The sequence below is a fragment of the Accipiter gentilis genome, chromosome 21 (assembly GCF_929443795.1).
Source record: "Accipiter gentilis chromosome 21, bAccGen1.1, whole genome shotgun sequence".
Classification (NCBI taxonomy): domain Eukaryota; kingdom Metazoa; phylum Chordata; class Aves; order Accipitriformes; family Accipitridae; genus Astur; species Astur gentilis.
In genome coordinates, this window is record NC_064900.1 from 9,378,129 (window position 1) to 9,401,365 (window position 23,237).

The 23,237-nt window shown below is 39.2% G+C and overlaps 1 protein-coding gene across 2 annotated transcripts in view; it reads left to right on the forward strand.

The window, feature by feature from the left end:
* ZPLD1 (zona pellucida like domain containing 1) overlaps window positions 1-23,237 on the forward strand; it is a 118,488-nt gene that overhangs the window by 14,774 nt on the left and 80,477 nt on the right. Inside the window, exons 3-11 of one of the 2 annotated variants that reach the window (XR_007509049.1) lie at window positions 502-722; window positions 3,808-3,989; window positions 4,661-4,733; window positions 8,471-8,568; window positions 9,208-9,288; window positions 10,145-10,316; window positions 11,720-11,828; window positions 14,867-14,896; window positions 16,853-17,830. Coding sequence is in view for 1 of the 2 variants with exons in the window: in XM_049824597.1 (XP_049680554.1) it covers window positions 502-722; window positions 3,808-3,989; window positions 4,661-4,733; window positions 8,471-8,568; window positions 9,208-9,288; window positions 10,145-10,316; window positions 11,720-11,828; window positions 14,867-14,896; window positions 16,853-17,028 (1,142 nt within the window). In the remaining variant the exon portion in view is untranslated. Of the gene's footprint in view, window positions 1-501; window positions 723-3,807; window positions 3,990-4,660; window positions 4,734-8,470; window positions 8,569-9,207; window positions 9,289-10,144; window positions 10,317-11,719; window positions 11,829-14,866; window positions 14,897-16,852; window positions 18,704-23,237 lie in introns of those variants that run through there. The other variant, XM_049824597.1, reaches the window with a different exon arrangement.

A 23,237-nucleotide genomic window follows, 5' to 3' on the forward strand; every position in this document is an offset into this window, starting at 1 on the left:
AGCCTGAGACTGTGGTCTCATACAAAGTGGACTCCAGACAACCTCAGACAAATGCACCTGACTTCCATGTCGCAGTGGACTGGAAGGCAGAGCTTGGCCTCCTGAGCTTCTCAAAATCACTGGAAATTTCTGTTCCAGAAGGGGGCTGTTTAATGAGACTCCAAATATTTAACCACTTGCTTTTTTCCACTCTGTTGCAGTGCTTTGATTATGAACGTGCTACTAAATTATTTGCTGGGGAATTTTAGAGTAATGGTTTTGTTGCATGGTAGACTATGTTACTATATTAACTCTCATTTTTTCTTTAGTGAAGTTGTAGAGTCAAAACTGCTCTTCAGAATAATGCAATTCTGACCTTTTTATTCCAATATTTTGCTGTGTCTGAGGTCTAAAAATTGATTCAATCAGAAGTTACAACACTAGACTAACTGCTACAATAATTACATGGTGATTAGTTGAAATACATCTTCTTACAATGTCTTTCCCTGTATTTTCTTGCAGCTGAACGAGATATCAATGTTTTCTGTGGAGTACAGACAATTACTATGAAGATAAATTTTTGCACAGTTCTTTTTTCTGGTTATTCTGAGACAGATCTGGCACTGAATGGGAAACATGGGGATGCCCACTGCAGGGGTTTCATCAATAACAACACTTTTCCAGCAGTGGTCATTTTCATCATCAATCTGAGTACTTTGGAATCCTGTGGAAACACTTTAGTGGTAAGACAAAGTCAAAGTGAAATTGTAGCATGGCTCTTTATGCATAGGATCAAGCGAATGGCCTTGACAGCATTGTATCTTTTACAGATAATGTTTACTTTGTCTTGCCCAGTTAGCAATATATTGCATACATCAAAGAAAACTAGAGAAAGTCGGTAATTTATAATCCTGATTACTAATGAGAAAATGTGGTGGGGCACACATTTGTCCTCTGATTAGAAAGTATATTTTTTTTCCAGTAGAAAAATGAGATTTTTTTTTCAAGCTGTTTTTAAAACTCTTGCTGAACCTTCTCAAAATACCCACTTGAAAAATGAAAATAAAATATTTTAAGAGTGGGTTAGATAGAGGAGAGTTATAGTCTGGGTATGTACTTCTGTGCTCTCATATGAGAGGGGCTTGCTGAATGATCTTTTATGTTCTGTGATAAGGCAGTGACTTCAGGCTGAATGTCACAGGGGAGATGGTCTGGCCAGAGGGCCCAACCCACAGTAAACACACCTGCTAGCTGTACCATGAGGTGTCGCACCTTCTTATAAGATCTCAGCTCAGTATGGAACTGTCTGGCAACAAACTGAAGTTTTCAAGCAAATTTTGAATGTTTTACAACCCCCCCCCCCCAAAAAAAAAAAAGGCTGTCTAACCTTTGCACTTAATTCATAACAAAAAAGTCAAGATGTGGGACTGAAGTTCAGATTCGTATGTTCAGCTCTGATCTCAGTGCGTGGCCAGTCTGTGCTATGGTGTTTTGCCATTTTGCCTGGTGGTGTGACTTCAGTGTCTTCATTTTATGTTGCTGTTTCATGCATGGATAATGCACATCTTTGTACAGCTAATGACTAAATCTAGTCCTTAGCTGTGGGTGAGTTTTTTGAACCAGAATCTGATCCAGGAGCTGACTTTGAAGTCTGTTTTGTATCAATATAATTTCATTTTCTTCAGTGAAGCGCTCTCTGAATAGGGAGAGGGAAGTCATGTCTCAAGCCCTCTAAGTCAAGGGAGATGAGAGTTGTACAGTTTGTGCGTATATCACACTGTACAAGCAGTGATGACTTCTATCAAAGTATCTGTATCAAAGTATCTATGAATAACACAAAAGGAAGTGTAAAAATGTGTTATTTTTAAGGCTTATATTCTATCTGGAATTCATACTTGCACTTGATGATACCTGTCAGTTTTCATAACAACCCCCCTGTTCTGTTGCTAATAATTTTGCAAAACTGGGCTGAAATGCTCGATATGCTCTGTGACGTATTTACCTCAGGCTGAGTTTTCTTTTAAAATTTCAACAAAAACCCAGTTCGGCAAGTTCAAGATCCTCTTTTCTCATTTTCCCTGAAAAGCTGTAGCACTCCTATGACTTGCAGTAGAAGAATTTGCCAGGAAGCAACTTCTTCCTGTTCCCGTGGAGTCGGTCACATTGTAAACTCCCTGAACTTGCTGTTTGATTATAATTGTACGAGCTTCATGTTTAAAACCAAAAAACCCCCGCAACATTCTGGTAAGTCCAAATAATTGGAGGTCCCCGTGAAGCCCCCCACAAGGCTGCACAGGATACAAAGACAAAGTAGCAGCTGCTAAAAATATAACCAAAATTCCCCTCATCCTCTCCCAGTTTACACATGCTGTGCCACAAACAAAGAGGATAAAAGAATGGGGAGAATTTCTTATGTTCCCCACACTGGATAGTACGATCCCATGCATTTCTTGGCTGTGTTTCATAGGAAAGATCTTAAAACTAATTTTCAATAAAAGTAAGGAAAGACAACAGTTCAGGCAGAACTCAGGTAAAACCCAGGTCTGTCTGTAATATGGCAGACGCAACTTTTTATTTTTGGGGTGTGCGGTGGTGAGGAAGCTAAACAGAGCTGTGGTTGGCTATACTACCTTAGTGCTCTAACCTATGTTTTATCGGCAAGGAATAGATCCTAGAAAATTTGACTTTCGTAATTTTCCTGCCATTTAGCAAATGATTAGGTATACTATTGACAAAGTGCATGGCTGCATCTGTCTTCTAGCTGTTTTTTCTGTAGCCAAAGAAATCAAAATACCTACTGTGTATCCTGTGTTACTTAGTGCAAAATGTTACAACTGGTGTGCACCTCAGGATGATTCTTCCATAATGAAATGTCTTTGTAAGAAGCTGTGTATTCTAAAGCTATTGAAAGCATTTGTTTGCTAATACAGTTATGCAAAAGAAATGCTATGGTGGAAGTCCAGTGCCATGTTAATTTGCCTTATTGTGTATGTGCCTACTGAGACAGTAATTTGTGACACTCATCTGCTGTTTTCAAACCACCCCCTTATTCAGATGAGTAGCTACAGATGGAGTGGGGCTGGGCTGCTACCAGGAGGAAAGAGTGTCCTTCAGTTTTCTGGAGAGCTGCATGTTATTGCTGGCTCTGCACACTCTGTGAGCCTGAGCAACACAGGATAGCACGTGTCCAGGGACTGAATTAAGGTTGCATTGGCATTAAGGTTGTATTAATTTTCAGCTCTTGCTTTTCTGACAGTTTTTCTTTGCACATAGTTTATAATTTAGATTTAGAGATGTAAACAGAAACACATACTCAAAGTTCAGCTATTTGGGCTTGTATCTGCTTATAAAGTACATTGGTTTTGATGTGTCAAAAACAAAGCTCAAGACTGACAGTGTTGTTTTTGTGAATGAAATTGCTTGTGTATTGGCTTTATTATTGAATATGGAAGCTCATTTTAAGTTCACATTTTTTAACCGTAATAAAGTTCCTTCAGCTTTTCCCAGTAAGTCACATGAATTCATTGGGAATGCTCGGGAAAAAAGTGCCTACCAAAAAAATATGCTTCCAGGATTCATCAGTTTTTTTCAAATGTTGCTCAAGTGTGTGTTTTAAGAACAGGGATATTGCTTGGGAACTGTATATGCATGATTTCGGGGAGGTAAAAAACAGAACAGAGGGAACATGTTATCAAACTAAATTAATTTTTGAAGGATTTTCTGAAGATATCTCTGGGTAAATTATGGACTAAAGCACCAGTGTCCTTAGGTATTTTTTGTTCCACAGTTAACTTTCTGATAAGAGTAATTTTCTATCTCCCTCAATAGGTATCCTCAGCTCGAGGTATCAGTGCTTATGGAAATACCTCAGTGGTACAAATAGGTAATGTTTCAGGCTATATTGATACGCCAGACCCACCAACGATTATCAGCTATTTGCCTGGGCTTCTGTACAAATTTAGCTGTAGCTATCCACTGGAGTACTTGGTTAACAATACCCAGCTTGCTTCGTAAGTGTGCTTTTCATTTCTATGTGTTTCGTTCCCATGTTTGTGTAAGGCCATATATATGTGTATATATGCATGTACAGCTAAATATATGCATGCCACAGCAGTATTGTTAACATAGCAATATTTAGTTGTGCAAGAGTTAAGGAAAAAGAAAAAGCACTGAAAGATGCAAATGAAAAGAAAATTCTGTAGCATCATTGTATGAGATAATGTAGTTTATGAAGAGCTGTCTTTATGAAGAGAGCCTTAGATAATGTAAAAAACTTCCCTTAAAATTCAGGTGTTCTGATGACAAAATGGTAGCAGCAAAAAAATGGAAATTCTTCATGAAATAGTTTGTAAGCATGTGAATATAGAGTGCAAGAGAAAATATTTCCATGAGTAAACCTTGTACATCGTGAAAAGTGGGTTCCTTTTGTCACTTTGCCTCTCTGCTAATTATTTTTCTGATTTGTTTTTTCAACAGTATCCATTACTTTCTGCATAGTTAAGGTTCTGTCAGTGTTTCCACTATAAATTCCCATTTCTGAAGTTTATAACCCAAATGCATGAATTAACTCCTTGTGATATGACTCACTGAGTTTTTCTAATGATAAAAAACACTGAAGTATATAAACACAAAAATGAAATATCTTTCTTCGTGATGGTTTTGGTTTCTGGTTCTGTTGTAGGTCATCAGCTGCTATTTCTGTAAGAGAAAACAATGGTACATTTATCAGCACTTTGAATTTGTTGCTTTACAATGTGAGTATAAAACACTGTAGTATGACCTGGACTAAATCTCAGCACTATGTAGGTACAAGCTGAATTAGCAGAGCCAAACTATAGACTCCTCTTCATTATTTTCTTTTCCCTTTCCACTCCTCCCATGAACTAGACCTTTCATCCAGGCATCTTTCATCTCTGAGTTCCCTTGTCCTTTTTGTTTGCATGTACCTGTTGTATTTATATGGCTGGTCTTTGAGGACACACAGAGTCTTTTCGTCCTGCATTTAAATTGTTCCTCAGTTTACAGCTCTGGCTTTCAGGTTGTAGTGTTATGTGACTAATCCGTTGTAGTAATAACAATCATACTCCAGAGTGCATGTTTGCTCATCTGTTTGTATTTATTATGTTTATGTGTATGTGTGTGTACATATTACTATATATGTGTGTATGTGTATAGGTACATTGTACTGATACAGACAGTAATCTGTAGAATTCTGTAAAAATTTTCCAGTCTTGTTCCCTTAGTAATAAAGTGTAGCACTTTTGCTAGGGTATTTTTATGTTCAAGCCTCATCAGAGTGTTTTGATCATCTGTAGTTGTAGTGAGGGATGTGGGATTTATTCCAAATCTATAGCCCACTGCACTTGTTGCTTCATTGTGTGGACTTTCAAGATTTTAAGGGTTAATAATTTTAACAGCTTTCGACTAAAGTTCTTCCATATGTTTTAGATAATTTAACTTGAATATGCATTGTTGCAAAAGCTTTTACTACGTAAATATGGATGGTGACAGTAAAACATGAAAAATGCACAGACCTCTACTTAAAATTAATCCCTGAAATGATATTTTCGTGTTGATTAAAATTTTTATTCATACATTTTAAATACCTGATTTAAATATCAATTTTTCAATCTATCAGGCATCATTTTTGTAAATTATGAATCCAATTTTTTGCATTATTATTCATGCCTTCGTGATGCTGAGTTATAATTCATGCAGCTGATTTAAAAGTCAGTGCTTTATGCTTTGAACATAATGAGCTATAAATATTGTAACAGGACATTTTCCAACAGCATGCTTAAAAAAAAATCATGTTTATTTGACAGAGGAGAGCTCCAAATAACAACCTATAATCTGTTAAAATGAAGATTATACTTCTCTCATTTTTAAATAAACCTGTGACCAAAAAGACGGGGAGATGTGAGGGTAGCCAAGTTTCCTCAGTCAGGACAAGCATTGACCATGATGTGTTTGCCAACTTTCAGGCCCCAATTCTGCAAACAGTCAGGTATAAATGCTATTGAAGCTCATACTGAGCACCTCTTTTCCTCAAATACTACATGCCAAGATGGGCTTTCATCCTCCCTACCCCAGTGAGTTTACAAATTGACCATGAACAGTGGTGTCTTACTCTTCTGATTTCAGTCATATTACTCTAGGATGTAGCACTAGCATGAGTAACACTACTAAGGCTGGCAGATTCAAGTGATGGATATGCCCTTCTGGTTCACAGCATGGGGCTGGGTGTATATACAGCTTGTGCATCGCCTGGTTGGGAGCACCTCTTGGGACACCTGTGGTCTTGTGAGCTCTGATTCTGTGGGCTTACTTGGTCCCTGTTAGAGAGTCCTGGTTTTGGGGGGCTTCGAGGCTTCTGTCCACCCGTGGTATTGGTGAGGGGTTATGTACAGATGTGGCTCTTGACTGCGAGCAGCCATACTTTCAAACTTTAGCTATAGTGTTATTTCCTAACATTGACTCTTCTTCTTCTAGACTCACCTCCATCTTGCCTTACAAGGTGCTGTTTACATTTACTTTGTGGTGTTAGCATGTGTTATCATTGGGAAAGACAAGAGGAGCCATTACAATAGATTTGGAGTTTAATAGCAAAATGTTTAATGGGCTTTCACAGAGCCTAAGCGGCTATGTGTTTTTAGGCTTTCCTGTAAATGTTTGTCTAAATGAATAAAAACTACTCTTTAAGAAAAAAAGAACTATGGAATGTAATAGTGAAGGACTTGCTGTAGAGTTTTTAATCAGTTGCAAAATGTGAGAGCTACATGTTAGAGAAATGTAAAATTAATTTTAAAGAAGGCAAACTTACCTGATCTCACTTGAATGTATCTTCAAGGACTTGCTCTGTGTATGTCGCACCGCTTGTCTGTGTGTGCATGTGTACCTCCCAAGGCCTCTGATGCTGCAGAGATTGAATATTGGGCGTGCTGTGAATTTTGGCATTGTTCCCTTTGAAAGAAAACAAACCTTGATTCTCTGTGCTTAATCCTTCTTGTTGCTGTCAGCTGCTGCTCTTGGTCTTGCCTGCCACACTGAACCTGGTCAAAATTCTGTTTTACAAGATTTTTTTCTTATGTATTGAGTATTTCAATCTCTCACAAGAGGTCTCGCCATTCTGAGTCCTTGTGCTTTCTGGATTAGCAAACTATTTGACATAGGTGATGTTACCAGTAAGTGGATTTTGATATGCTGAATTAATGTCTGTCACTGAGATCTGTTTCATGGCTTTGTTGCTAAAGTGACATTAATGGTTGTCGTGGTTTAACCCCAGCTGGCAACTAAGCACCACACAGCTGCTTGCTCATACCCTGCCCCACCAGTGGGATGGGGGAGAGAATCAGCGGGGGGGAAAATAGTAAAACTTGTGGGTTGTGATAAAGACAGTTTAGTAGGACAGAAAAGGAATGGAAAATAATAACAACAGAATATACAAAACAAGTGATGCACAATACAATTGCTCACCACCTGCTGACTGATGCCCAGCCAATGTTAGAGTGGTGGTGCCCCCTGGCCAATTCCCCCCAGTTTATATACTGGGCATGACATCATATGGTATTGGAATACCCATTTCAGTCATCTGTCCTTGCTGTGTCCCCTCCCAGCTTCTTGTGCACCCCCAGCCTCTGCTGGCAGGGCAGTATGAGAAGCTGAAAGAGTCCTTGACTTAATATAAACACTGCTTAGCAACAACTAAAACATCAGTGTGTTATCAACATTATTCTCCTTCTAAATCCAAAACGCAGCACTATGCTAGCTACTAGGAAGAAAAATAACTTTATTCCAGCCGAAACCAGGACAATGGTTCAGTCTTTGAACAAGAAACCAATAAAACAGCTATATCTATGTAGTAGTATATGGGGAATTCCCAACTTTTATGTTATATACAGCTTTTTTGAAACAGCTTTTTTTAAATATTAGCATTTAAATGAAAACGTTTGTTACTTGTTGGCTTCAACAAGCCAAGCCAAATTCCATTGAAACTACACTTTCCATAATAGAATATGTCTGTTTTTCCAGACTACAGCTTAAGATATATAAAACCTGGTGGCACTGCTACCTCCACTAAATCAAATAACCTCAATAACCTTTGCTGCGAAAGGGTACTCTGTGACAACCCAGTTAAACTCTTTCAGAAAACTGCAGTAGCTGCTACATTTGTCTGTAGGTGCTCGGAGACTTCCTGAGGTGTCAGCGAATGATACCTTTTCTTTAATCACTGGTCCAACCACTTTATAAAATAATAAATAGATTCCACAAAATAGTTGTATAGGATAAGGCAAGTCAAGTGTTGTTGATCTTGACAAACCTGTAGGCAAATGCTCTGGCACTGCATTTTGCTTCTTCCCTTATGGAGGACAAAGTAAATGACTGTCCTACATAGAAAGGTCAGAAAAATTAGATAGGAGTTCAGTCTGTGGATGCAGATGAGTTGTTACAGTGGGATTTCTGGTAAACTGAGGCAATGTTTATTTTTCAGGATTCAACCTACAGCCAGCAGCTCCTTATTCCAAGTACAGGTTTACCTTTGAAAACCAAAATATATGCAGCTGTAAGAGCAACCAACCTTGATGGCAGGTACCATAAAGGATGTTATTTCTTGTCTTGCTTGCTATTCAGCTCTTGGTGTTGCAAATTTTTCTGATTTAGCAGCAACTGTCTTTCCTCATAGCCCTTTGTATGTCGAAATAATGGTTGGTGTTTGATAATCACTGCCCTCAGCCGGAGGGTATCAAGTCCTTGATGGTGAGTGCGTATCTTGCTGCTGTCCTCATTATGAAAGTTTTACTGAATTATACTTTAAATCCTATATTGCTGTTATTTAAGAAAGGGCCTCTGTAAGATCAAGTGAGAAACTCCGGGGCTTTTTAAAGTGGGATGGTTTTGATTTCTAGTCATATGTGGCCATGACTTCTGACAGGAGGTATACAACGTGTGTTGGTATGGTGGTTAACTTGCATGAAACCAAATTATTTGATTTATACAATTCTGCTGCTATGCTATGCTGTTTAGTTTTGTAAGTTGTGGGAAGAAACAGGTGATATATTGGGAATGCAGGATGACTTGTATGTGACCTGTTAAATACAGTAACTCAGCTTCAATATAACAGCCTGCATTATCAGTTTCTACGCTTGCCTGTACTGTCTTTTATCTCACTCTCCACCCCTACTTTTACATTGCCAGTTCCCCTCAACTATCACTTTGCTCCCTGTGCAGGTGGAATGTTTTGATGGACTACTGTTACACCACGCCATCTGGTAATCCTAGCGATGATCTTCGATATGATCTTTTTTTCAGGTAGGTCCTGTGCAAACCCAGTGTTTTGTGGGTCCTTCCTTTGAAAGAGTTATAAATCTCTCCAGTAGTGGTGTTCTGAACTGCCTGGAAAGTCTAAGCCATATTAGCAGGGAGGACTGAGGGCTAGGCTTACAGATAACATGTCAGGACTTATCTTGTTTGTGAACATAAACATGGAAGCAAGTGCAAAGTCATAAGAATTATGAAGGTATAGAAGCATATATCCAAAATGGCTGTACTAGAGATACCATAAACAGTCAAACTGAATGGCTAAACTGGCCTTTATTTTACCAGAGGTACCCTTGTGGTGAATGACAGTGATATAAAACATCGTAGACTCCAGTTCAGGGAAGCAGTTAAGCAAATGATTAAAGATAAATAGATGCTCCTGCTTCTGCTCCCAGTAATAACATTTATTTGAATTGGAACTTTGAAAAACATCTTGGCAGTATCTAAGATCAAATCTTATCAGTGACAGTTGCTGGAGAGATACTGTCTTCATCTGGAGTTACCTGTCTATACCAGTTAGCATACCTGATTACTTTTTGCTTCAGGTCTCAAGTTTCTTTGGGCACTAGAATTAAATGGTACCTTGGTTACAGCTGTGATGTTGCAAAACAAAACATAATGTTTTTGTAGGAATGCATTTCAGCACAGGACTGTGCAGCCTAACACACAGATTGTGACTGCCCATGTAGTACATTAGGGCACTGTGTTCTTTTCCAAAGAGTTAAAGCACTTGCTGCTTAAGTTATCTTATTCTCAGCTAAGAGCTTCAAAATGCTAATACAGCTGCTTATCCTAGTTTTATCATACAGCTGCTTATCCTAGTTTTAACCTTCTTTACAAAAACTAGCTGTGACAAGGACCCGCAGACAACTATAATTGAAAATGGCAAGAGCCAAATGGGCCGCTTTTCCTTTGAGGTGTTTCGCTTTGTGAAGCACAAGAACCAGAAGATGTCTACGGTCTTCCTTCACTGCGTGACAAAGCTGTGCAGAGCAGATGACTGTCCCTTTCTGGTGCCAGTAAGTTGCAGTAGATGGAAGTTGCTATTAAGTATCTGGTTATAAAACAGGCACACTGGAGTTATTCTGCATACAAATGCTATGGAAGTTTGGATGGCACAGAATGAAGACAATTATTCTAGAGGCTGAAGTAAGAATGTTTTTTGTGTCTGAAGGGATGTAAAACAACTGATTAAGAATACGGTAATGAATATTGTCATCCGGAGATAGAATAATATTAGACCTGCAAAACACAGGTTGTCAAACACCTGAGAAATCTCCTCTTCACCTTTTGGTCCTTAATTAATTTCTAAAATTAACAACTCTGAGACAGCTTCAGAGCTGATATTCTTAGTATAGCATCTAAGAAACAAGGTATCCACAGTCACAGTGGATAAATAGAAATATCTTGGAATAGAATTTATGGAAAACTTAAAGCTATAGTAAGTGCTGTAATACTGACAAGGAAAATTTGAAAGAGTATCTGATAGTGGGGGAAAAAAAAATTACTACATCCTCTATAGTTTATTACCACCTCTTTTACAGTTTGGAAACTGCTGCTTTGTTGAAATTCATAAAGTTGTGTCAAATAAAAAATTATTTCATTTTAGGACTGTCAGGAGCAACAAATATATTTTGGAAATTGAAACAAACATATAAACAAGAATATTCTTTTCTGTGATGTCTTCAGAATGCAGCATCATTTCCTATTGAGTGACTTTCCGTTTAGAATTTTTAAATGCTATCAGTTCAGTATACTTCTGACACTTTGTACATTATTTTATACTTTTATGTTATACTTTTAAATAATTCATTATTTCTATTGAATTTATGTTCTGAGGTTTTTGAAGTTATTTCACAAGAAGTTGAAATTAAAGAAATGGTCTTGGTTGAAGCATACTTGAGTACCCAAGATTAAAGTAGGTGATAAGTTAGAGATGTTAAAGGTGGATTCCAGATGACAGAGTGCTGGGGATTGCTTTACTGTGGGTCATTGCTATTTAGAATGCCATGGAAAATGTGCGAACTTTTAACTCGAGAAGCTTGCTAGAATAGGGGATTGTAGCATGTTGCCTATCCCTAGTCAAGCAAAACACATTTGCTGGGGAAAACTGTCTGTAAACAAAGCTTTGGGAAATTAACTACTGAAAATTTAATATACTATAAGATGCATCTTGTACACAACAGCTATGTAGTTCTGTAAACAAAGTGAGGCAAAATACAATGGGAAGCCAGGCATTTATAAGATACACTTCTAGGGAATATTGCAGCTGTTTTTATTGCAAAGTAATTTAATGCATACTAAGAAATAAAATCAAAGTTGTAGTATTGCTTATAAAAGAGTTTACATTAAAGCAGGAAGCACAGAAGGGCAGTAATTCCATTCCACTCTGAAACTGTGATTGTTTTGATTAACTTCTCAGATTTGCAGTAACAGAGAAAGAAGAGACGCTGATGGGAGGACAACTTGGAGCCCTCAGAGCACCTCTGGGAATGCTGTAATCTCTGCTGGCCCCATCATTACAAGGAGTGGTAGGAATGAGCAAACTTTTTCTGTGGACTGCAGGAATTTCAGAAACCTGGGGAAATGTTTTGCTGTTTAATATAAATTTACGACTTAGAGAAAGGGTGGATTCTCCCTGAGTTTGCTGGGTATTTTTTTTCCATACTGTTGGAGTCTTTAGTAGAAATTTTGAACTAATATTTCTGTTTGGCTCTCACATGCTTCCTCCCTACGCCAGTAAAATCACTGTGAGATACTGTTATGCATATAAGGCCACTATAAAAGCCCAAACTCAGTGGGTTGAATTCTTTTTTTTTTTTTGGTCAGTTTCACTGAAGATAATGGAATTTAAGGTACTGTGTTCTGTGTTGCAATTTGATTTGGACAGCTAATGAATATTCACTGTCACTTTCTATTCACCATTTCTTCCAGCTTCACCTGTGGCTTTTTTATCTAAGTGTGGCATAAAATTAATACATGCTATGCTTGGCCTTCAGCTAAAAGGAAGAAATAGGACAAACACATTGTAAATTCTAAACAGAGTGGGCCAAAATCTGCTTCTTTAAATCCATGATGAAATTCCACAATTTCCACTTTTATTGCCAAAGTGTTGGAGATATTTTTTTTTAAAAAAGGCAGCTCTAAATGCAACCTGTAGTCTCTGGAAAGAATTTGTGACTGTTGACAAAATAATATAATATTTGAAAAAGTTTAAGAAATTCTGTTTACAAATATTTATAAGTAGTTGCAGTTAAGTAACTGATTTCAGCAGTCTTAGATTTAGGAAGCTGAGAGCAGGACTGAATCCTAGCTAGGAAAAATAATCAAAACACTTGAGAACAATGTCTGTCTTTATGTGCAAAGTGGTTGTGCCCACATATACAAAGAGAACAACTGACCCTCCAGAATAGGGAACCATCTAGCAAGAGAACAATTTTAGAACAAATACCCTCTGTTATAAGAAACATTTCTGCAATGAAAATGAGTCTTTTTCTTCTGCATTATACATAGTCCCAATTGAGTTGCTGCTATCTGATTAGTCAAGAAAAAGCAAAAAGAACTAACTTCAAAGTTTCATATGTGAGTACTTATGGGAAATGAATGACAGATTTGCTCAGACAAACACGTATGCTAGAGAAATGCTGCATTAGGCAAGGAATGGAAACTAGATAAAGCTTGTTATATGAGCAACCCCTCTTAGGTAATACAGCTTATGATTCAAATGCTGTGAATGCTATTTTTACAATTAAAAAAAAAAGATACTTATTAATTACCTTTAAATACTGCATAACTTCAAGCAAATAAAGGTCTGTCCACAGGTGTTTAATGACCCCAAAGAAAGGATAAATGATTTTATAATTTCTTGACAACTGTTGAGGTTTTTTAAATGAAAACATGAATAAGGCTAGAAAAAGAAAATACATTTTTAGGTGTCTTCTACTTAAGAGATATGGCTAAAGCTTTTTAGATTAAACATATTTCTGCATCTCCATAGTATGCTTTTGGAGCGTTCCACTCCTCCTGACAGAAGGATGGTTTGATGGGAAGTACTCTGGAAAAAAATGGGATTCAGTTCTGAACTCTGCCACGAATTTCCTTAGAGACACTGAGCAAGTCCCTTAATCTGACTTGCACTTCACTTTTCCTTCTGGAGCAGAAAGAGGGACTTAGTATTTCCTGTCCCTTCCCATTGTGAAAACAAGCACGTTAAAAATGTGAGGTTCGTGAATACTAGAGTCGAGGAAAGAAAAGGGGGAAGGTCATGAGAGAACTTGAACAGAATTATCTGGTTTTGGATGAGGAATGCCAGGGTGCAGTGCTGGCTTACTCTGGTGTGATGCTGCATGGAAGTGCTTATACTATTTTTTGAGACCAGCTCTGGTCCAGCTTTAGTACAGATACATTTGTACAGAGCCCATCAAACCTTCTGCACCTGTACAGATGCCAGTACGTAGTACATATGTATGCACCATAGTACACATGCCAGTATTAGGACTGCAGTGGCACAGATGTGCAAAGCCTCACTTCATTTAGGCTTGCGCTGCATCTGCCCCGAGGGTGGTCCTCTGTGCATCAGCGTCTGCAGAGGCACGTCAAGTTAGCCAGGGCTCCCCATGGCTCTAGTCACCAGTTGTTCTGGTAACAGAAGCTGTTCATGCAGTTCCCTTGATAAGAACTGAATAGTGCTACTGCAAACAAGTAATGGTTCTTCTCCCGTATATTTCTGAACTCTTATTTCTAACATTTTGTTCTTTTCAGAGAAACTTTATTCTTGTTTGTTAATCTAAAATAAGTCATTACAGGAGACGTACAGAGAAGAGAATATTATAGTCTCTGTGTATAGAAACAAAGCAGGTACCTACTTGTGAAGGTGAAATTGTGTAGCTTTTGATGGATGTCTCACTTAAACTTAGAAGGCAGCTGCTCAAAACAAATGTATACGTGAGCTGTGCTTACAAGTTGCACAAAAAAGCAAAAGTAGTGACAAGAAATGTAGCTCTGAGATGGACAATGGTAAGTGAGTAAAAACTGAAGACAAAATACAAATGTTTCCCTGAATATGATGCCACTGTGTAACTGTCAAGAGGAAAATGAGCATGGGGAAAGGGCATTTTTGCAATCATTTATGGTCACTGATGTATTTTTTCCTTGAAAAACTCAGGTTATTTTTTTTTCCTATACAGATCTTCTTGTGATATGATTAACAGTGAAGGGACTTGCATATAATATTGTGCTTATGTTTGTATTTTTATTGAGGGACAGAATAGAACTGGCCACCTTTTCAATTAAGAGTTTTCTGCATTAAGGTGTGGGGCTTTTTTTCCCCCCCAGAATACTAACTAACTTCATAGCGGTGTGCTCACATTAAAAATGAAGCAATGTCATGTAATTAATGTTGTTGTCCTTATTCTACCAGAGGTGCTAAAAGCTACTAGTCGGTGTTGCAAGTATAGCTGATGTGTTTTGAAAATAAAGCTCGGACTATTGGCTTTTGTGTTGCAAGGAGGGGAGGAGGTAGGCAGACGTATTTGTAAAATATAAAGCATCCTGTTTTTGTTTTATACAGATGAGACGCCAACCAACAATTCACAGCTTGGTAAGTTAATCAGAATTCCAAGAAACATAAAAGAAGATTTATGAGTGAAACAGAACTCAGGAGATGAACCATTTTGATTGAGCTCTATGCACTGAGCTAGAATGTTTTTTCTTTCTGGCTTTTTTTTTTTTTTTTTTTTTTTTTTTAATTTAAATGAGTCAATACTGACATGCTGTAAAGAAAGCAATTGGTGAATGTGGAATGCTCAGTTTAATTTGTGTCCCCAGCCCCACCAACATAGCAAATTCTAATTCGTATGATGGAATTGAAATGAAAATCTGCGGCTGTGACATATGAGGGTGAAGGAACATTGTAACTGCCAGATGCAAAATCAGACTTAAACAGTAAAATTTGCTCGTGCCATGCAGGAGCAGAGCAGCAAAATGATTATTATGGTGCAGTCCAGTTCAGCTGACAGCTCAAAGTCAGAAGAGCTCTGCTTCAGCTCCTGTTCTGGCGTTTAACCACACAAAGAGCCTATGGAGAAGCTTGGACAGAACTTGTGGTCTGCTAGGGCAATGAAGGAAATAGGCTGCAGGGGTGATCAGGTCTTTAAGTTTTAGGGTGCTTCTCCTTTGGGCACTTGGAGGACTTGCTTCAGCCTGTGTGTTACTGTTCTCTGCTGGTAACAAGGAGTAGCTAATGACTAAGAAAGGATGGTCAAGGTAACCAGGCAGTCCTTTGGGCAATTCCACCTCTTTGTCATAACAGGACTGAGTGGCACAAGCAACCTATCCTGTCTTCTGAACTCTAGTACTATTTGTTCCCCTCTTTTCTCAGACCACATAAAAGCTGCTGCCTTTCTTTCCTGGCATGGAAACAAAGTTCTCCCTGTAATGAATTGCTGCCTGGTGTGTTCCTACCCATGGATATCATTAAAATAATAATAAAATGTAAATTCTTAATTTGCTGCGTGCAGCTGGCTGTGCTAATGGCTGCTACCTTTCCTTCCCATCCAACAAAAGCAGCAGCCCTCTCTTTCCATGCCAGAGCAACAGCCTTTCCTGTGCCTGTCGCTGTCCCAGTGGAGAGTGTAGAGGTAGAGCGAGGTGGGATTACTACTGTAGTGGAGAGAAGACAAGTAAGGTCAGAAGGCAGCATGGTGTTGAGAAGAGGAGGGCAACCTGATCAACAGAGCTGACTTTTTTTCAGCTTTGGTGAGGAGGGGGGAATTGATGATGTTGAGGGTAGGTGACTGCTTTTGGGAGGAGCAGTCTGGTTTCCTATGTAGAAGCTGTGTTGTCGTTTCACCTCGCTCTCCAGTACTGCTAATGGCGAACACACATTGGTGCTTTGGGTAGCACCTACGGCTCAAATGTTTTGGTTTTTTCCCCTCCTGCTGGAAAAGATGATACAGGCTGGATGTGTGTGTTTCAGTATCCAGGAACTGGTCCATGAACAGCCTGTTGAGCTACACTAAATATTAAATATGTTACCTCTACTACCTGGGAATTGACAAACATGTTAAGAAGCCTTCTGTGAAGGCATAGAGACAAGCTGAGAGTAGCTCAGATGTCTGGTGCCAGATATGCCTGCTAAAGATTTATACACACTTTGAATTGAGATGCGGATGATGATATCGGGGAAGAAATAATTTCATTAACTTGATTAGGCCACAAATCCTTATACTGCTGCCTTGATAGTTCTTGGACAATGGTAGTCTTGCCTTAAATAGCACGGTCAAGGTTAGTCACTAGCATATGAGGGGTTATGCCTTACAAGTATCATTCCTCTCTCTATCCCCCAGCGTGATAGATATTGAAAGAACTAATAACTATTTTCGAAGTATACGTAGATAAGCTTTATCCAAGCAGACAGGTGCTCATTCTGAAGTACGGTTTTAGTCCCTTTGTAATTATTCTGTATATAGGGTGTTGTAATGGAAAGACAGAAGTGTTTGGCGCTGCTGAGAGATTGTAACCAGATTTTACCTGTGCATTTTTGTTCTCCTTGCAGCTCATCCAAACGGACCTCCTTTCCAGCTGAACTCAGTCACCAGCGCGCTGATTTCAGGCATTGTCATCCTAGGAATCACAAGCATTTTCTTTTTTGTATGTTCCCTAACTCTTCTGCACAGGAAGTGGCCCAACAGTTCAGTCTTGAGTGGCATCCTAAACCCAGTTTTCAACTGAAAGTGGTGATTTACTTGCACTTTTTCTTTGAGGTTGCCTTTCTTGTCCATGAAATATGATTCCATTAAAAAATAATATTAAGGCAACACTCCAGCTGTATCCAGCTTCTATTCCAGCTATTCTATATTTGTAGATTTGCTAGATGTTGTTCTATAGGTAAGCAGCAGTGATATTGGTAACAATCCTAGAAAATTATGAGAATCTCAATTGTGTTTGTGATCAGACTGTATGACATTATGCCCATGGGTGTGCTGACAATAGAGCTTGCATCTCCAGCTTCCCAGTAAGGTCTCAAAGCTGAAGATGCTGAAGGTGAGAACCTTTCCAAGTATGTCATTCTTATACAAAACCTGACAAACTCAGAAACATTCATAAGTTCATAAATACCTACTAAGATAAGGATCACTTCTATTTTGTCATGTTATTTTTCACAAATTTCAAAAAACAATTGTGTCTCAGGAGGAACTTGTTTTCATCTATCTTGGATAAAAATAACCCCAGAGAGACTTATTCTAAGTGACTTTTGCTTATTATTCATTTGGAAATATTTTCTTAGAAGATGTATCTTGCATTGAATTGTGGTGATATCATGTGAAGGACATAATTTGCCTGGGTATCTTTGAGTCAAATAGTTGAGGGCAAACTGCAGTTGGTCCCAGGGAACAATGCTGCAGTTCTTGAGATGGAAAAAACTTTTTCTAGCAAAATCATTGAGTGAGAATCAGTGACAGCTTTAAATCTAACTGATGTTCAGCAGAAAGTTAATTCTGCACAGAATTGCCACACCTGCAGCCTTCAGTCAGTTTCTAACCCTGGGAACTGCTCCAAGGGGAAGAGTATTTCTTTTCCCCCCTGACTCCTTGAGCAGGCAAGTTAATACAAACAAGTAATGCCCAAATTTTCCTCATACAAAATTATTTTTTAGAGCACAATTTGGCAGTTGAGTGAAACTCTCATTAACATCCTAATTTGTAAGGGCCAGTTTTGCCTCATGAGTTTCGCAGTTCTCAGATAAGGCATTCCTTTCTACATGAAGAGTTGAAAATCAACCCTTATTTCTTTAGCAGATTTTCCACATGGATTAGACGTCTTCACTGCATGAATGAGGGGAAGAGGGCAACTAGAAGGATAACAGGCTGCAATCAGTACTGTGCTGTTGACTCTAGTTAATCTGAAAAACATCAGACTTATCTGAAGTGAGTGCAAGTGACCAGGTGCCCTCAAACAGGAGCACAGGGCAGGGGTGTAGCTGTGTAGAATAGACAAAAATGCTGGTAATAGAGTCCACCATAGACACAACATACATTAAGCTGGACTGGATAGACAGTTGGGATTTTGGTCACACATACAGCTGTTAAATTTCATTTTTCATGTACTGTATGTATTGGCCTAGAAACACCTCATTGATATTTATCATCATCCTGTGTTAACCATGTCTGTGTTTTCATTATTGTGATGCAACTGGCTAATGATCAGGGCTTTTTGGCTCTCAAGACTAAAGACAAATACAGACTTGTTCTCCGTTTTCTCTGGTCCTGCAAATGCTGTATAAAGGCCTGTTGTTTGTAAAGTCCACTGTGCTGTAGTGCGGTATCCCTAATAACCAATACTGTGCCTGTTTTCCTCCAGTCTTAATACCTCAGAAACATTTTTGCACTTCAGGGGTTAGGTCTGATGGCATGTAAAACATGATTGTTTAATAAAATTATTTGAAACATTTCAGAATGGATGCTTTGTCTGAACTGTTTTCCTCCCCCTGCTAAATTGTTACAGTTTTGTATGTGCTTACAGTGGCCCCGTTCTACAAAGATGGAAACTGGATATGCTTTTTTAAATCAGTTTGGTAAGAGCTTTCAATGTGTAGGATAAATTAGTGTAAGTATAGCTTTACTGGCCTTTAAACGAGGGTGATAACCTCTGGAGATTTATATCCCAGTCTGGGGATAAATAAATTCAGATAATCTATTTTAATTTACTTATAAAGACATTCACAGAAATTCCATTAATGTAATTACTACTTCATAACCAGCAGCTTTAGCTGAAAGTTTCCAGGGATGGAGGTAGCTATTACCATGCTTAGTAAGTCGTTCCAACAGTTAATTGCTGTCTTCAGTACTTTTTAAAAGACTGTTTCTAATGTGAATGTGCCCAGCGTAACTTGCGAGCCATTAGAAACTGTAGTGCCTTTGTCTGCTAGACCGAGGGAGACCGTTTTTCTAACACAAATCTCACATAATTTAAGACAACAAGAAAAAAAAATAGCGAATGGTGTTGCAAAAAAAAAAAAAAAAGAAAAAAAAAGAAAATCAAAAGTTGCTGATATATTATCATACTTGTCCTATTTCAGCTTCTCTGTATTTCTGGAAAGACACTTTGTTGCTTTTATATAGAGGAAAGTAATTTACAGTAGTTAACAAAGACTTGTTGACCAAACTTTGAGGCTTGGGTAGCCTATTACAAAAATGGAGTTGTTGCCCAATAAGATAATACATGAAATGTTTTTCTTATGTTAGTTAAAATTTCTGGAGTGGTTTGTTTTTGTGAAGAACCAGGCAAGATGATGTTCTCTGTGTAACTTCTCACGTGAAAATTATTAGGTACCAAAGGGTGATCCCACACCAGTTAAGTTAGTGAAGAGAGTTCCCACAGTCTTCTGTAAGAGTCATTACTGAGCTTGCTATGGATTGAATGTATTTGTCTCCATCACTCATTAAATGAGATAAATACCTGTTCCTCCTTGGTAAAGCAACATGGAGAGTCACAGGTGGAAAATGGTGTCTAAAACCAGGCTTATTCATTTGCAGGTCTGACATGGGAAAGCTTTATGAATGGTTTTTAGGGGAGGTGAAAATGTGAGCCAGGCTGCCCAAATATTTCTAGCGGGGAGAGGACTGACTATTTGTAAAAACATCCCCATCTCTGTTTGTTTGAGAGAAGTATACAGGTATTTAGGAACACGTGGAGGCCATAACTCGTGACTTTACAAGTCTCAAGAAACAGGTTAGGTAGAAGTTGGGTGAACGTCCACGAAGGTTACAGCCTACTTTTTGAAGGGCAGGATGTTAGGTGAGAGGGAAGGGGAAATGGATTGGAAACATAAATTACATACAGTGGGCAGGGAATTCTGGCACTCGAGATACCAAGTTTTAAATGGAGCAGTGAATTGAGAAGACATTTTGTACTTTGGATGAAGGAACTCTGACCAGATACATAATGGGGGTCTCACGGGTGTTAAGTGAAACCGAATTACTAAAAGAATAGTGGCTCTGCTAATAAAATCACTTCTATTAGGGGTGCTCATTACACGTGTTTAAATGCTCTTTTTGTACAGAGGTCAGGTTTCTGCAGGTAAGCACAGAGTACTGAAATGTTCTCAGGTCTGTGACCCAGACTGGGGAGCAGACAGGAAAGAAACTGAGCGAGACTTTAAGCTTAGGTCTAAATCCAGTAGAATTTAATAAATCAATAAAGAGGTGAAGACACTCCCTGCGTTCCTGTCTTTGGAAGAAATAAATGGCATATCCAGCTGGAACTATGCACAGCAGTGCTTGGGATAAATTCAGCCGATATTTGAGAAACAGGCCTTGGCAAGGGAATCTGGAAGTAAATCACATTTCCCACTTCATTCGGCAGGCAGTATTTCTTACTCTTGATATCTCTCGGGCTCCACAAATATGCCAGAAGAAGCAGCCTTGCCCTGTTAAACTACTCATCTCTTCATCTGGAGGAGACATAGACAGGAGTATTACATAGACAGGAGTATTGTGATAAACGAGGAAATGTTCCAAGTGTGGCAAATTGGTCCTTCCTCGGGTTACTCCCAGGTTTTATTTCAGTGCCACTTGGACCTTTCCCATGCCTTTCAGGAAGAAAGAGTTAAGGTGGAGGTGGAAGAGAGAGCAGAGAGTAGCTCTGCACAGTCATCAGTGGCTGGACTGGCTGTTTGGTACACTGGCAGTTTCAGGATTGTATGATGGCTCTTTTTCATAATGACTCTTTTGAAAGGTTTTTATAACTTTTCTGTTATTTCCTAGTTAATTAACTCTTTCCTAGTCTTTAAAAGAATATGTTTGTACAGTTAGGAAGCACATCCTTGAGATAGTGAAATTGCAAATGTAAGGCAGAAAAGTTAAGTGACTTGTGAAGAAGGTAAACTAATTACTGTTGGCAAACTGAGGAGGGTAGCTGGCCAGCCAGATTTCAAATGCTGATACTACATTTATAACCTCTGCTTTTGGATTTCATGGTGTAGTATGAAAAGTGCTTTGTGTTAAAGCAGGATCCACACAAGTCCTTTTAACCAAGAAATACCATTTAGCAATAATGCTAATGTTTTGCAAGTTCACTTGCAATCCCCTGCTAAAAGGAGAAATCTTCAGTGCTTTGGACTGGTAAGATGGTGGTTGTTACAGACGTAGACCACCCTAGCCTGAGCAGGCATCACATTCTCTGTTTATATCCTGAACTGGCTTGCTTATGTTTAGACTCTAGGTCTCTGACCGTGTTTATCAAACTTGCCTTTTTTTGCATAAACAAAATAAAAAATAAAAAAGCCTTGCTTCAGCATGTTTTCAACCCCTTTCCCTGGACTGGAGGATGAATCGGGAGAGGTCCTGTGTTCCTGCCAGTAGTGCATTATATTTCCCATGAAGATGGAGAGCCTGAATGATGTCCATTACAGGTACTGTTCGGAGTGGGTGAAGCAATATTTGCTCTTGTGACTGTTTTTCCCCTCAGTGCTTTAATCCCTTGTCCCTTGATTCGAGCTGAGGTCTGCCTTTATTAAGTCAATTTTATTATTCTTAGCAGGTGGTAACATCTGTTTGCTCAGCAGCTGTTTTGAGGCATAGTTTTAGTGGTTTTTTAAACTGTTTTTTTTAGAACACAGTTTTTTGTGGTTTTTTTTTTTTTTTAAACCTTATAAAGGGGAATTGGCGAACTGGATTGATTGTGTGATCACAGGTTACTTTATATAGCAGATATTCCTGATTTATTTTTTCCTCTCTAGATTGTAGTGAAGAAAAATAACGATGCTGTTAATTCAAATGTTAATTGCAAATGAATGTAAGGGCAAAAGTTCAGTGTGGGATCTGTACCGGATGATTCATTCGGCACATGTGAGCGTGCACAGTCACCGGGCGTGTATTCTGCACAGGCTTGCGTTGATTCTGGAGCCCGTGACTTGCCAGGAGGTAAGTACCTGCCGTGTACTCACTGTCTCACTTGCAGAGTCAAACCCTGCTTCTGGATGTCAGGGGCTGCACAGCCGAGTCGGTGCCATGTGATGGAGAAGTGCCTGTGGGAACTTTCCTCCGTCCCCCCCCCAAACCTGGAGCCAGTGGGTTGCACGTTGTCACCACAGCGCTGTAACTAGCACGGCCAGAACCACGAGATGGGTGGCCAGGACAGCGGCTCCCAGTTCAGCCCCATTGTTGTCTCCTGGTGCCTCCCAGGCTGTGGGTCTGCTGGTAGCACTCTGCACGTGTTTTGTAACTTGGCAAAGCGAGAGCGTAGCCTTGGCAATGCTTGTGCTGTTTGTTTTTGTAGCTGCACGTTGGTATTGCTGAGTAGCTTGTTCTGCTACGTGTGAACTCCACACGGGCTTGCTCTGGTGGGAACACTGATTAAATACACTAACAGAAGCATATGAGTGGGAAATCACCGTGTAATCCCCTCCTTGGATAATTGTGTTTTGCTTTGACAAATGAAAGCAGAGCAGCAAGAGGGGGAGGTGGCACTGCTATGGCCTCAGGTGTGAGAGCAGCAGCCCCTGCAGAATGAGCTGTTGAGATGTCAGGTTGCAATAAGACACACAGCTTTATTCCCTGTCTGCGGTCACCTGGGCTTCAAAAGCTAGTGAACGTATTATGTGGCAGGAATTGATAATGTTTTATGGTATCTATGGGGCAACCACATGTCTATTCTTGGCCTGGTGCCCTCTGGGGCAGTTGGTGCATAATGCAGGCTCTGTAGTATAAACTAGGATGGACTGTGTCATCCTAAGGAAATCTGCTTTGATACTAAGCCTGCAACAACATCATAAGCGGACAGAGTGAAAACTTAAGCACTCGCGTACTTTCCTCTTGTACAGCTCATTTCTGCAGTAGGAATGGGCTTTTTGCTTCAGTCACACTTTGATGTTCTCAACAGAGTCAGCTGGGAAAATCTTTTACCAGTGCTTGCAGAGGACTGCACTCGTACACTGCTTG